Consider the following 13,519-nt stretch of genomic DNA (forward strand, 5'->3'; position numbering starts at 1 on the left):
ATTACCTAGAAAACTGCACTATCCACCCGATCCTCCGACTTCGCGATTGCATCTACAAAATAGCTTCCAAATACTCTACTCAGCAAACTGGATGCAAGTTTATCACAGGTGCCATCCGTGTTACTAAAGCACCTTATAACGACCCACCATGCCGCTACATGTTCCCCGCATGGCCTCGCGGCCCTCGCTACAAGTTCTCTCAGAACCCACTGGCTCCAGGTCATCCAGGTCATCCAGGTCATTCACAAGGCTTATGCTAGTAAGTGCCGCCTTACCTCAGTTCAACTGGTCACGATGGCTACACCACCCGTAGCACGCGCGCTCCAGCAGGTGTATCTCACTGATCACCCTAAAGCCAAAAACCTTCATTGGGAACGCCTTTCCTTCCAGGTTTCTGTGCCTGCGCGGCTGGAACGAAATTGCCCAAAATCTCTGAAGTTGGAACTTTTTCTCCCCAACAACTTTAAACATTCTGCTATCTAGAGCAGCTTAACCGATCGCTGCAGCATGTACAAATCCATCCGGTATATAGCCCCACCCAACTTCCTACCTCACCCCCCTACTGCTTTATTTATTTACTTTCTGCTCTTTTGCCACCAGATCTTCTATGCACCATGATATCTGATGATTTATCATCCAGTGTTAATCTGCTAATTCAATTATTCGATTTATTGCCTACCTCATGCACTTTTGCCCACCTATGTATTAGTTCCTCTTTTTTTCTACCATGTTATTGACTTGTATTGTTTACTCCATGTGTAATCTGTGTTGTTGTCTGTTCACACTGGCTATGCTTATATCTTGGCCAGTGCGCAGTTGAAATGAGAACTTGTTTCAACTAAGCCTAACACTGGTTAAACTAAGGTGGAAATAAAAATAATAATAAAAAATAAGGGTGGTAGGAAAGATTGTCCAGTCAGGATAAAGTCTGAGAGTGAAGCTGGAATTGCGGCTGTTTCTTCAGAGAAAATTACATAAAAATGTCCCTTAAACGCTGAGTACCAAATGACGGTGTCCTTTTAATAAGCCGGCAATGTCACACCATTCATTTTAACACCCGTTTCTCAAATAAATTGTATTTACACGGACCATTGAATTACCATGGAATTGTTCAAAAGGTTTAATGTTCGATTTTTTACGATAAAATAATTAGTAATGCTAGAAAAAATTATACCAATCATCAATTGTTATCACCAAGTAGAAACTGCTAGCCACTGGCTGCTTTACTGCTGAGTACTGCTAGTACTAACTGGCAAGCACAGAAAAAGTCAACAACATTCAGGAGTTACAGAACCATAAGGATGTTGGACTTGATCGCGCCTCTACGTGAGGCGAAAGTAAGAAACTGACCAAACGCAGCACAAGAGGGAGAATAATTAGTAGAAGAAAAAGTTGTTTTATTTAATTGAGGCATGACTAAGACCAAAAAATGTACCAGTGTATCTAAACTATTATGAGCAGAAAATGAAGAATTGATTAGCATTAAGAATCTGGGGCAGGCAGGTTTGCCTAGTGGTTAGAGCAGTTTGGACAGTAACCGAAAGGTGCAAATCGAATCCCCGAACTGAACAAGCGTACAAAATCGGTCGTTCTGGCCACTGAACAAGGCAGTTAACCACACTGTTCCTAGGCCATCATTGAAAATAAGAGATTTGTTCTTAACTGCACTTGCCTAGTTTAATAAGGTAAAAATTGCAAATAATAATAATAATTTGAACGTCTGTCTCAATAGAAGCCTGTCTCAAAATAGGAAGGAACTGTCGTTAAATAAGCTCATGTTACTGTTCAGTGTTTCAACCCAAATAAAAGCGCTGGGTTAATGTTTAAGTTTTATATAGTGAGAAATTCGTAGAGAGACCACCTATTTGGACCACTGGAATCCGAGCAAATGGGAAGTATGGGACAAATGCTCCCAGGTTAGATGAATACATACAATCCCATCAATATCGGACACAAGCAGTTGTCAACTACTGTTGCTTTACGGACAGACACTAAATGCAAACAAATGACACAAGAACAACTGCTGGACACTACTAAACTCTGTTGCATGCAGCCCATAGAACAGTATGTCCCCTTAGAAAGGCTGCATTAACAGTACACGCTGACCTAACACGGCATGAGGAATCTCTCCAAGATGACGCGTCCTGAAATCTACATTGAAACTTGACTATGTAAGAAACACCTTGCAAGACAAACCACTTGCACGGTACGCAAATGCAGGGAACCTCGTCCAGACGATCTACCGTGGATCCAAGTGAATTAACAGCCAATCTGTTCGCTCCCTCCATGGGCTAGATCCTCCAGCAAATACAATATCGCTTTGTGCTTCCCGCGTCTGAGCCCGGTGCAATACATGAAGCAGAATCACCACCATATTCAGTCAGGTACTACAACACAACACACACCACACACACCACACACACACACACCCACACACACACACACCCACACACACACACACACACACACACACAACACACACACACACCCACACACACAAACACACCGCTGATAGATTACGGAGGTTGGCATGTGTGTGTGCATATAGCCAATGTGGGTGTGTAGCGCCGTGCAGTTGTTCAATTGAACAGAGAAATGGCTAGAGATGAATTGGTGACTGTGCTTCATCACTCAGGACTGCGTCACGGTCTGTGTGATGTCTGTGTCCTGTTAGTGGCAAATTAAGAGAAATACGGTCATAATCACTGTACACGTTCCCCCTATCTTGCTGTATCAGGCAACTCCATTCATGGAAGTACAGCGAACGGATGTGAGTATAGTCCCTCCTCTCTGCAGGTGTGTAACTTCACGTGTTTTCTGTTGTATGGGAGTATAGTCTCTTTCTCTCTGCAGGTAGTGTGCTCACGATGTTTCTGTTGTATGTGAGTATATCTCTTCCTCTCTTGCGTGTGTGCTCACGTGTTTCTTGTGTGTATGTGGTATAGTCTCTTCTCCTTCGCAGTGGGTGCTCACGTGTTGCTGTGTGTATGTCGATGGCGGCATGTTCTCTGCGTCTGGTGTGATGTGTGTGTGTGTGGGTGTGTGTGTGTGTTGTCGTTGGTGTGTGTGTGTGTGTGTGTCATTGTGTGTGTGTGTTGTTGTGGTGTGATGTGTGTGTGTGTGGTGTGTGTGGTTCGTGTGCATGTTAGATGGACTATGACTTCCTCAAGACATCACGTTTTGTTATAACTTTCTTAATAGGCCTTGCAGTGGCAGTATTGAGTAGCTTGGATAAAAGGTGCCCAGAAGTTAAACTGCCTGCTCCTCAGTCCCAGTGCTATATATGCATATTTATTATTAGTATATTGGAATAGAAACACTCGTCTGAAGTTTCGACAAACTGTTTGAATTATGTCTTGTGAGGATAACATAACTCATATGCAGGCAAACTGAGAAAAAATCCAAACAGGAAGTCAGGGAATTCTAGGTTTGTAGTTTTTCAACACAGCCCTATTGAACACACAGGGGGATATCGATGAAGTTTTGCACTTCCTACGACTTCCACTAGACCTACTGTCAAACAGTCTAGTAGAACAAACCTTGGATTGAATGCCTCTACGTTGAAAGTGGGGCACCGAAGAGACAGGAATGAGTGGCAGCTCTATAGCCATGAGACCTGGCCTAGCTCAGAGGACCATAGCAGACAATTCACTGAGAACAGAGCGAAGAGCGTACTTATTTTGTCACGCATCGCAACCTGAAGATCAATTATGTAATTCTCTGTGGAACGTTACTGAGATTTATGTTATAAAAAACATTCTAAAGAAATTGATTCAATAACATCGTTTAACATGTTTCTACTGACTGTTACGGAACTTGGAACATTTCGTCAGCTTTAGTGAACGCGCTTATCTGGCTTTGGATTTGTTTACCAAACAAACAGCTACAAAAATAGCTATGTTGTGAACAGTAAATGCTATGAACATTTACCGAACCAAAAACAGCATTTCGTGGTAGAAGGAAGTCCTCAGCGTGACATTCTGACGAAGATCAGCAAGTAAGTGAAAGAATGCTTTTTTATGAGTTTGGTTGAACTGCACAATTTGGTGAGGTAACTGTTATGGCTTCCTTTTGTGGCTTGAACGCTTTCTCAGGAGAATAGGAATATTGTGCCTTTTGCCGTGAAGCTTTGGAATTGACACAGCAGGGCTGCAGAAGAACAAGTGTATCTTTAACTTCTATGTAAAACATGTATCTTTCATCAAAGTTTATATGGATGCAGTATTATGTTATTTGATGTGGACTCTCTGCCAATTTCTCTGGATATTTATGGAGGCCATTTCAACATGGCGCCCAAGGTAAACTGAGGTTTTATGGATATAATATTAACTTTATCGAACAAAACATAATATGTATTGTTATGTAACATGAAAGTACCTATAGTGATCTGATGAACATCAAAGCGTTAGTGATTCATTTTATTCTCTATTTCTGCTTTTGTGACTCCTGTCTTATGGACATGGGAAAAAATGGACTGTGATTTAGGCTGTGATTAGGAGCAGTGACCTAACATATCGTTTGTGGGTGCTTTCGCTGAAAAGCCTATTTGAACGAGAACGCTTGGGGGGATTAAAACGAAGATTACCATTTAAAATGCGTAAAAATACCATTTGAGGAATTTTAATTTTGAAGATTTCCTGTTGTTTGAACTTTGGCGCCCGTGCACTTCACCTGGCTGTTGTCATAATCAATCGTTAACGGATTGCACATAAGAGACTAAAAGCTGACTCACTGCATTGCGTCTGCAGGTGAAAGAGATGCAGCCGATGCGTAGACCTCTGCTGTGTTTACGCGTGTCGTCCGTTAGGACTGGGATTAACTCAGCACTAATGATGACACTTACTAACGACAGATTTATGTAATCGGACGGAAGGGGATACACTCACACAACACACAGCGCAACACACAGCTACCACCAGGGGCCTTAGACGAGGTGAGCAAGGCAGCTCACTAGGCACTCTGTGTCTATCTGGACCTGATGCCTAACCAACAGCACCTGCAAGGAAAAGAAGGAGGGAGGACTGTGGGAAAGAGGAGAGGGAGAAGGAGAGGGGAGACGTGAAAGAGGAGAGGAGAGAAGAGGAGAGAGGAGAGGAAGAGAGGAGAGGAGAACGGTGAGAAGAGGAGAGGAGACGTGAGAAGAAGAGAGAGGGAGGAGAGGAGAGGGAGACGTGAGAAGAGGAGAGCGTGAGAAGAGAGAGGAGAAGAGAGGGAAGGAGAGGAGAGGGAGAAGAGGAGAGAGGGAGAGAGAAGGGAGAGGGAGAAAAGAAGAAGGAGACGAGAAGGAGGGGAGACGGGAGAAGAGGAGGAGAAGAGGGAGAGGGGAGGAGAGAGAGAGGGAGAGGAGAGGGAGACGGAGAAGGGAGACGGGAGGGGAGAGGAGGGAAGGGAGAAGAGAGAGGGAACGGAGAGAGGAGAGGGGAGAGAGAGAAGAGAGAGGAGACGGAGAAGAGAAGAGAAGAGGAAGAAGGAGAAGAGAAGGAGACGGGAGAAGAGGAGAGGAGAAGAGAAGAGGAGAGAGGAGAAGAGGAGGGGAGACGAGAAGAGAGAAGGGGAGAAGGGAGAAGAGGAGAGAGGAGACGGGAGAAGAGGAGAGGGAGAGAGAGGAGACGGAAGAAGGAGAAGAGGAGAGGAGAAGAGGAGAAGGGAGAACACGGGAGAGGGGAGAGGGAGGGGCTCTGTACCGCGTATAACGGCATGTGGGGTGGGTGGTGGTGGACGGGTTTTGTGGAAGTGTGTGAGACTTCTCCCCTCTCCCTCTGTCTCTCATCTCCCCTTCTTCTCCCTTCTCCCGCTCTCCTCTTCCCCCTCTCTCTTTCTCCCGTCTCCCTTCCTCTTCTCCCCGTCTCCCCTCTCCTCTCTTCTCTCCCCTCTCCCTCTTCTCTCCGTCTCCTCCTTTCTCCGTTCCCTCTTCCTCTTCTCCCTCTCCCTGCTCCTCTTCTCTCTTTCCCTCTCCTTCTCCTCTCCCCTCTCCTCCTTCCTCTTCCCCTCTTCCTTTCTCCGTCCCCCTCTCCCTTTCTCCCTCTTCCCGTCTCCTCTCCCTCTCCTCTCCCGCTCCCTCTCTCTTCTCCCTCTCTCTCCTCCCCTCTCCCTTCTCCCGTCTCTCTTCTCCTCTTCCCCTCTCCTCGTCTCCCGTCTCTCTCTTCTCCACGTCTCTCTCCTCTTTCTCCCTCTCTCCTCTTCTCCCTCTCCCTCTCCTTTCCCCTCTCCCCCCTCTCACTCTTCCCCCTTCTCCTCTCCTCTTCTCTCCACTCTCCTCTTCTCACGTCTTCCCTCTCCTCTTCTACCGTCTCCCCTCTCCTCTTCTACCATCTCTCCCTCTCCTCTTCTCCCGCGTCTCCCCTCGCCTCTCCCCTCTCCCTCCCTCTTCTACATCTTCCTTCCTCCTACGTCTCTCTCCTCACTCTCTTTTCCTGCAAAGTGCTGTTTGGTTCAGGCCATCAGCCAGATAGACTTACAGAGTGTTCACATGGCTGCCTCACCTCGGCAGGCCCGGGTGATGGTGTGTGACGTGTTGTGTGTGTGAGTATCCCTTCCGTCCGACATTTAAATCTGTCTGTCTAGTAGTAAAAAGTGTCATCATTAGTGACTGATTAATCCATCCTAACGACACAGCCGTAAACACAGCAGAGGTCAACCGCATACGGCTGCATCTTTCTCACTGCAGACGCCAATGCAAGGAGTCAGCACTTTAGTCTGCGTATGCTGGCAATCCCGTTAACGGGATGATATGACAACAGCCAGTGAAAGTGGCAGGCGCCAAATTCAAACAACAGAAATCTCAAAATTAAATGCCTCAAAATGTATATTATATACCATTTTAAAGTTAATCTGGTGTTAATCCCCACCAAAGTGTCCAGATTTCAAATTAGGGCTTTTCAGCGAAAGCACCACAAACGATTATGGTTAGTCACTGGCAAAATCACAGCCAAACACAGTCCATTTTTCCAGCCAAAGACAGGAGAATCACAAAAAATGTGCGAAATAGAGATAAAATGACACTAACCTTGATGATCTTCATTTCAGATGACACTATAGGACTTCATGTTACCACAATACATATATGTTTCTGGTTCGATAAAGTGATATTGATATCCAAAAACGCGCAGTTTACATTGGTCGGCCATTTCAGAAATGCCTCCCAAAAATATCAGAGAAATTTGCAGAGAGCCACATCAAATAACATTAAATACTCATCATAAACTTTGATGAAAGATACATGTTTTACATAAATTAAAGATTACACTGTTCTTAATGCAACCCATGTGGTCCCAAGATTTCCAAAAAGCTGCACGGCCAAAGCCCAATATTCAATAATCTTGAGAACAGCGTTCAGCCACAAAAGGAAGCCATACAGTTACCCACCCAAATTGTTGCAGTCAACAAAACTTCATAAAAAGCATTATAAATCCTTCACTTACCTTGCTGATCTTCGTCAGAATGCACTCCCAGGACTCCACTTACACAAAACGAAATGTTTGTTATTGTTCGGGGTAATGTTCAATCATTTATGTCCAAATAGCTATTTTTTGTTAGCGTTTTGTAAAAACAAATCAAAAGCCAGAAAGCGCGCTTCACTAAAAGCTCGACGAGCGAATGTCAAAAAGTTCCGTAACAGTCCAGTAGAAACATGTCAAACGATTGTATTGAATCAATTCATTAAGAATGTTTTTAAACATAAATCTTCAGTAACGTTCCAACCAGAGAATTACAAATATAAAAACAAGACCAAGAAAAGGCAAAACGAAACAACGATTGACTTCAAGATAATGCGATGGAACAGAGCTCGCCTCTCATGTGAATGCGCATGTCAGAGCGATGGCCAGGTCATGATAGACCTGACGATTTTCCTGTCTCTTCGGGCCCCACTTCACAGTGAGAGGCATCCAGGACACAGTTCTACGACTGTTGACCATCTAGTGGAAGTCGTGGAAGTGCAAACTCATCCATATCCCACGTTTGTTCAATAGGGCTGTGTTGAAAAACTACAAACCTCAGAATCCACTTCCTGCATTTGGGATTTTCGTCAGGTTTTTGCCTGCCATATGAGCTAGACGCACAGGACAATCCATTCAAACAGTTGTAGAAACTTCAGAGTGTTATGCTATCCAATACTAATAATAATATGGCATATATTAGCAAATGGACTGAGGAACGCAGGCAGTTATACTCTGGGCACCTTTTCATCCCAAGTCCTACTCATACTGGCACACTGCAGCATAAGAAGTTATAACAACTGATGTACTGACGGATGTCATTTCAAGTCCATATAACATGCACACGAACACACACACACACAACACACACACACACACACACACACACACAACACACACACAACACACACACACACACACACACACACACAACACACACACACACACACACACACACACACACAACACACACACCCGCAAGAGAAACAGCCGCCATTTCACATACACACAGAAACACGTGATCACACCCTGCGGAAAAGAGGACGTATACTCACATACAACACAGAAACACGTGAGCACACACCTGCAGAGAGGAAGAGACTATCCACATACACACAGAAACACGTGAGCACACACCTGCAGGAGAGGAAAGAGACTATACTCACATACACACAGAAACACGTGAGTACACACCTTGCAAGAGGAAGGACTTACGCACATACGCGTTCCTGTAACTCCCATAGGAATGAGTTGCCGATACAGCAACGATAGGGACGTTGTACAGTGATTCATAGACGTCATTACTCTTAATTTCCACTTAACAGACACAGACACCACAGACACTGTGGAACGCCACACTGAGGATGAAGCACAAGTAAATTCATCTCTAGGCCATTTCTCTTCATGGGCACACACTCACGCGCACACACACAACATGGCTATATGCACACACACATCCAAACCTCCGTAATCTATCAGCGGAGTGTGTGTTTGTGTGTCTGGTGTGTGTGTGTGTGTTGTGTGTGTTGTGGATGTGTGGTGTGTCGTGTGTGTGCATGCTGTGTCGGTAATAGTGTGTGTGTGGTGTGTGGTGTGTGTGGGTGTAGACCGCGCTGAATATGTGGTGATTTCTATCTTGCATCTATGCCAGCGGGCTCAGAGGGGAACACAAACGAGAGGAGAGTGGAGACGGGAGAAGAGGAGAGGGGAGATGGGAGAAGAGGAGGGGAGGAGGGGAGAAGAGGAGGGGAGAAGGGAGAGGAGACGGGAGAAGAAGAGAGAGGAGACGGGAGAGGGGAAAATTAAGAGGGAGTAGGAAATGACTCAATCTGGGAGCACTGTAAAGAGAGCTTATCCTGTAAATGACTAAACATATAGGACAATTGATTATGTATCAGTGAAACACAAGGTTTGACTCATGTTAATCAGTGATGGACACCTCACCTGCTGGAACGGTTTGATCTTCTTGGCGATGGAGGGCGGGACTTCCTGTTCACAGTTGGAGCTCCGTGAGAAGGAGAGCCAGAGATCCGAGTCACTCAGACACAGAGACTGGTACAGGCCTGGGAACGTACTCTACATCAGAAGAGTGGAGAAAAGAGGGATGGAATGAAAGGATGAAGCTAAAAGGCTAAAGAGAGTCTCCTTTCACAGTGTGAATGTACAGTATGTCTACAAACCTTGAACATGGTAAACTCAGCAAAAAAAGAAACGTCCCCTTTTTCAGGACCCTGTTTTTCAAAGATAATTCGTAAAAATCCAAATAACTTCACAGATCTTCCTTGTAAAGAGATTAAACACTGTTTTCCATGCTTGTTCAATGAACCATAAACAATTAATGAACATGCACCTGTGGAACAGTCGTTAAGACACTAACAGCTCACAGTTGGCAATTAAGGCCACAGTTATAAAAACTTAGGACACTAAAGAGGCCTTTCTACTGACTCTGAAAAACACAAAAAGAAAGATGCCCATGGTCCCTGCTCATCTGCGTGAATGTGCCTTAGGCATGCTGCAAGGAGGCATGAGGACTGCAGATGTGGACAGGGCAATAAATTGCAATGTCCATCCTGTGAGATGCCGAAGACAGCGCTACAGGGAGACAAGACGGACAGCTGATCGTCCTTGCAAGGGCAGACCACGTGTAAAAACACCTGCACAGGATCGGTACATCCGAACATCACACCTGTGGGACAGGTACAGGATGGCAACAACAACTACCCGAGTTACACCAGGAACACACAATGCCTCCATCAGTGCTCAGACTGTCCGCAATAGGCTGAGAGAGGCTGGACTGAGGGTTTGTAGGCCTGTTGTAAGGCAGGTCCTCACCAGACATCACCGGCAACAACGTCGCCTATGGGCACAAATCCACCGTCGCTGGACCAGACAGGACTGGCAAAAAGTGCTCTTCACTGACGAGTCGCGGTTTTGTCTCACCAGGGGTGATGGTCGGATTCGCGTTTATCATCGAAGGAATGAGCGTTACACCGAGGCCTGTATTCTGGAGCGGATCGATTTGGAGGTGGGTTACAGGGAAGACATCCTCCTCCCTCATGTGGTACCATTCCTGCAGGCTCATCCTGACATGACCCTCCAGCATGACAATGACACTAGCCATACTGCTCGTTCTGTGCGTGATTTCCTGCAAGACAGGAATGTCAGTGTTCTACCATGGCCAGAGAGAGCCCGGATCTCAATCCCACTGAGCACGTCTGGGACCTGTTGGATCAGAGGGTGAGGGCTAGGGCCATTCCCCCCAGAAATGTCTGGGAACTTGCAGGTGCCTTGGTGGAAGAGTGGGGTAACATCTCACAGCAAGAACTGGCAAATCTGGTGCAGTCCATGAGGAGGAGATGCACTGCAGTACTTAATGCAGCTGGTGGCCACACCAGATACCGACTGTTACTGACTGTTAGTTTTGATTTTGACCCCCCCCTTTGTTCAGGGACACATTATTCAATTTCTGTTAGTCACATGCCTGTGGAACTTATTCAGTTTATGTCTCAGTTGTTGAATCTTGTTATGTTTTAAACAAATATTTACACATGTTAAGTTTGCTGAAAATAAATGCAGTTGACAGCGAGAGGACGTTTCTATTTTTGCTGAGKTTTTTTTWAAAGTTTTTGCTGACTATACAAAACATTAAGAACCCTTTTCCATGACAGACTGACCAGGTGAATCCAGGTGAAATCTATGACCCCTTATTAATGTTACTTGTTAAATCCTCTTCAATCAGTGTAGATGAAGGGGAGGAGACAGGTTAAAGAAGGATTTTTTAAACCTTGAGACAATTGAGACATGGATTGTGTATGTGTGTCATTCAGAGGGTGAAGGGGCAAGACAAAAGATGTAAGTGCCTTTGAACAGGGTATGGTAGTAGGTGCCAGGCACACCGGTTTGTGTCAAGAACTGCAACGCAGCTGGGTTTTTCATGGTCAAGTTTCCCATGTGTATCAATAATGGTCCACCACCCAAAGGACATCCAGCCAACTTGACACAACTTTGGGAAGCATTGGCATCACAACATGGGCCAGCATCCCTGTGGAACACTTTCAACACCTTGTAGAGTCCATGTCCCGACGTATTGAGGAAGTTCTGAGGGCAAAGGGGTGTGCAACTCAATATTAGGAAGGTGTTTTGTACACTCAGTGTACAAACCTTGAACATGGCTACAGCTCCAAGTCTCTCTTGATCAATCCAGGAAGGAATCTGCTCCCGCAAAGATTTCTGGGTATCCTGTAGGCGGAAAAGGAATAGAAGATCGGTTCAACTGTGATAAGAGAGACGAGGTGAATGAGACACACACACAGTGCTGTTGTACGTACCGCCTTTCTCACCATATCCCCTACTACGAGGCCAGTGAAGGCGTCCCACTCCTGTAGTGGAAGCAGATAGACAACAGCATTATGATGAATAGGAGATGATGTCAAGTGGACAGGACTTCCTGACTGAAGAGGAAAAGCCTATGTGTGATAATGATCATGTTATGAATGGTTATAACAACTTACATTCTCTTGGAAGAGGTCTGGGTGCATCCCTCTGACAAAGTGCATGGCAAACATCAGCTGGTCAGCCTGCAGAGGAAGAACAGAGAGAGAGAGGGAGGGAGGGGGAGAGAAAGAAGAGTCAGAGAGAGAGAAATAAGAGTCAGAGAGAGAGAGAAGAGTCAGAGAGAGAGAGAGGGAGGGAGCGAGAGAGAGAGAGAAGAGTCCGAGAGAGAGAGAAGAGTCAGAGAGAGAGAGAGAGAAGAGTCAGAGAGATAAATAAGAGTGAGCGAGAGGAAGAGTCAAAGAATGAGAGAGGAGAAGGAGGGAGGGAGAGAAGTGAGAGAGTGAGAGAGAAGAGTCAGAGAGAGATGAGTAGAGAGAGAGAGAGAGGAGGAAAAGAAGAAGAGCAGACGAGAGGATCAGCGAGATAGAAGAGAATCAAGGTCGGAGGGAGAGGGAGGGAGGAGGAATGGGAGATAATAAGATAACGTCGGCAGAGAAGAGCGGAGAGAGAGGAGCAGAGAGAGGGAGTGACGGGGGAAGACGGATGGCGAGAGAGAAGAGTCAGAGAGAGCATAGAGGAGGGGTAAAGGGAAAGAGAAGCGAGAGAGAAGAGTCAGAGAGAGAGGGGAGGGAAAGACTTAGACAGCGGAGAGACGAGTTCAGAGAGGAGAGAGAGACAGAGGAGGCGGGAGGGAAAGAAGACGAGCGAGGAAGAGAAGAGCAGAGAGAGAGAGAAGAGACAGACAGAGAGAGAGAGAGAGACTGGAGAGAGAAAGGGGAGGGCGGAGGAAAGAAGAGAGCGGGAGAGAAGAGTCAGAGAGAGAGAGAGAGAGACAGGGTTCGATGAGCAGAATGAGCGCTTTTTTTTACTAAAAAAAATATGACGATTTAGAGAACTTGACTTATTCCCCAGACAAACAGTCCAGGCACAAACAACCACCCCCTTAAACCAGACCCAGACAACAGTCCAAGCACAACAGCACCCCCTCAACCAGACCCAGACAACCAGTCCAGCCACACAGCACCCCCTCAACCAGACCCAGACAACAGTCCAGCACAACAACACCCCTCAACCAGACCCAGACAACCAGTCCAGCCACAAACCACGACCCCTCATACCAGACCCAGACAACAGTCCAGCACAACAACACCCCCTAACCAAGACCCAGACAACAGTTTCCAAGGCACAAACAACACCCCCTAGACTTAGACCCAGACAAACAGTCCAGCACAACACCCCCTCAACCAGCACAACAGTCCGCACCAACAACAACCCCCTCAGACCCAGACCAACCAGTCCCAGCCACACACCAACAGACCCAAACACCCCCTCAACTAGACCCAAGACAACAACAACCCCTCAACTAGACCCCAGACAGACAACAACACCCCCTCAAACTAGAACCCACCTAAGGACCCAGACAACTAACACCCCCTCAATAGACCCACTAGACCCAAGACAAACAACACCCCTCAACCAGACCCAGACAACAAACCCACCACCTCAACCAGACCCAGAAACAACACCCCCCCCCCCCCCCTTCCCCCTCAACTAGACCTGCCGAGAGCTGGAGGGTGAGAGAACTCGTC

At 46.2% G+C, this 13,519-nt stretch overlaps 1 protein-coding gene across 1 annotated transcript; it reads right to left on the minus strand.

The window, feature by feature from the left end:
• Positions 1-4,924: 4,924 nt before the first annotated feature.
• On the minus strand, positions 4,925-12,029 carry LOC112075702 (cytoplasmic dynein 2 heavy chain 1-like). The gene is made up of 5 exons (XM_024142654.2): positions 11,948-12,029; positions 11,765-11,815; positions 11,598-11,675; positions 9,381-9,512; positions 4,925-4,996 (listed from the first exon to the last, which is right to left on the minus strand). Exons 1-5 carry the CDS (start codon positions 11,999-12,001, stop codon positions 4,925-4,927), a joined length of 387 nt encoding a protein of 128 aa, XP_023998422.2. The 5' UTR covers positions 12,002-12,029.
• Between the last annotated feature and the right edge of the window lie 1,490 nt (positions 12,030-13,519).

This window comes from Salvelinus sp. IW2-2015, unplaced genomic scaffold, assembly GCF_002910315.2.
Source record: "Salvelinus sp. IW2-2015 unplaced genomic scaffold, ASM291031v2 Un_scaffold3347, whole genome shotgun sequence".
Classification (NCBI taxonomy): Eukaryota; Metazoa; Chordata; class Actinopteri; order Salmoniformes; family Salmonidae; genus Salvelinus; species Salvelinus sp. IW2-2015.

Excerpts from the sequence above, each read along its gene's own strand:
- LOC112075702 (XM_024142654.2), bottom strand. The coding sequence starts at position 12,001 with ATGTTTGCCATGCACTTTGTCAGAGGGATGCACCCAGACCTCTTCCAA. Across the intron at positions 11,816-11,947 it reads CAGACCTCTTCCAAGAGAAT|GAGTGGGACGCCTTCACTGG; the intron begins GTAAGTTGTTAT and ends CTTCCACTACAG. Across the intron at positions 11,676-11,764 it reads GGGATATGGTGAGAAAGGCG|GATACCCAGAAATCTTTGCG; the intron begins GTACGTACAACA and ends TTCCGCCTACAG.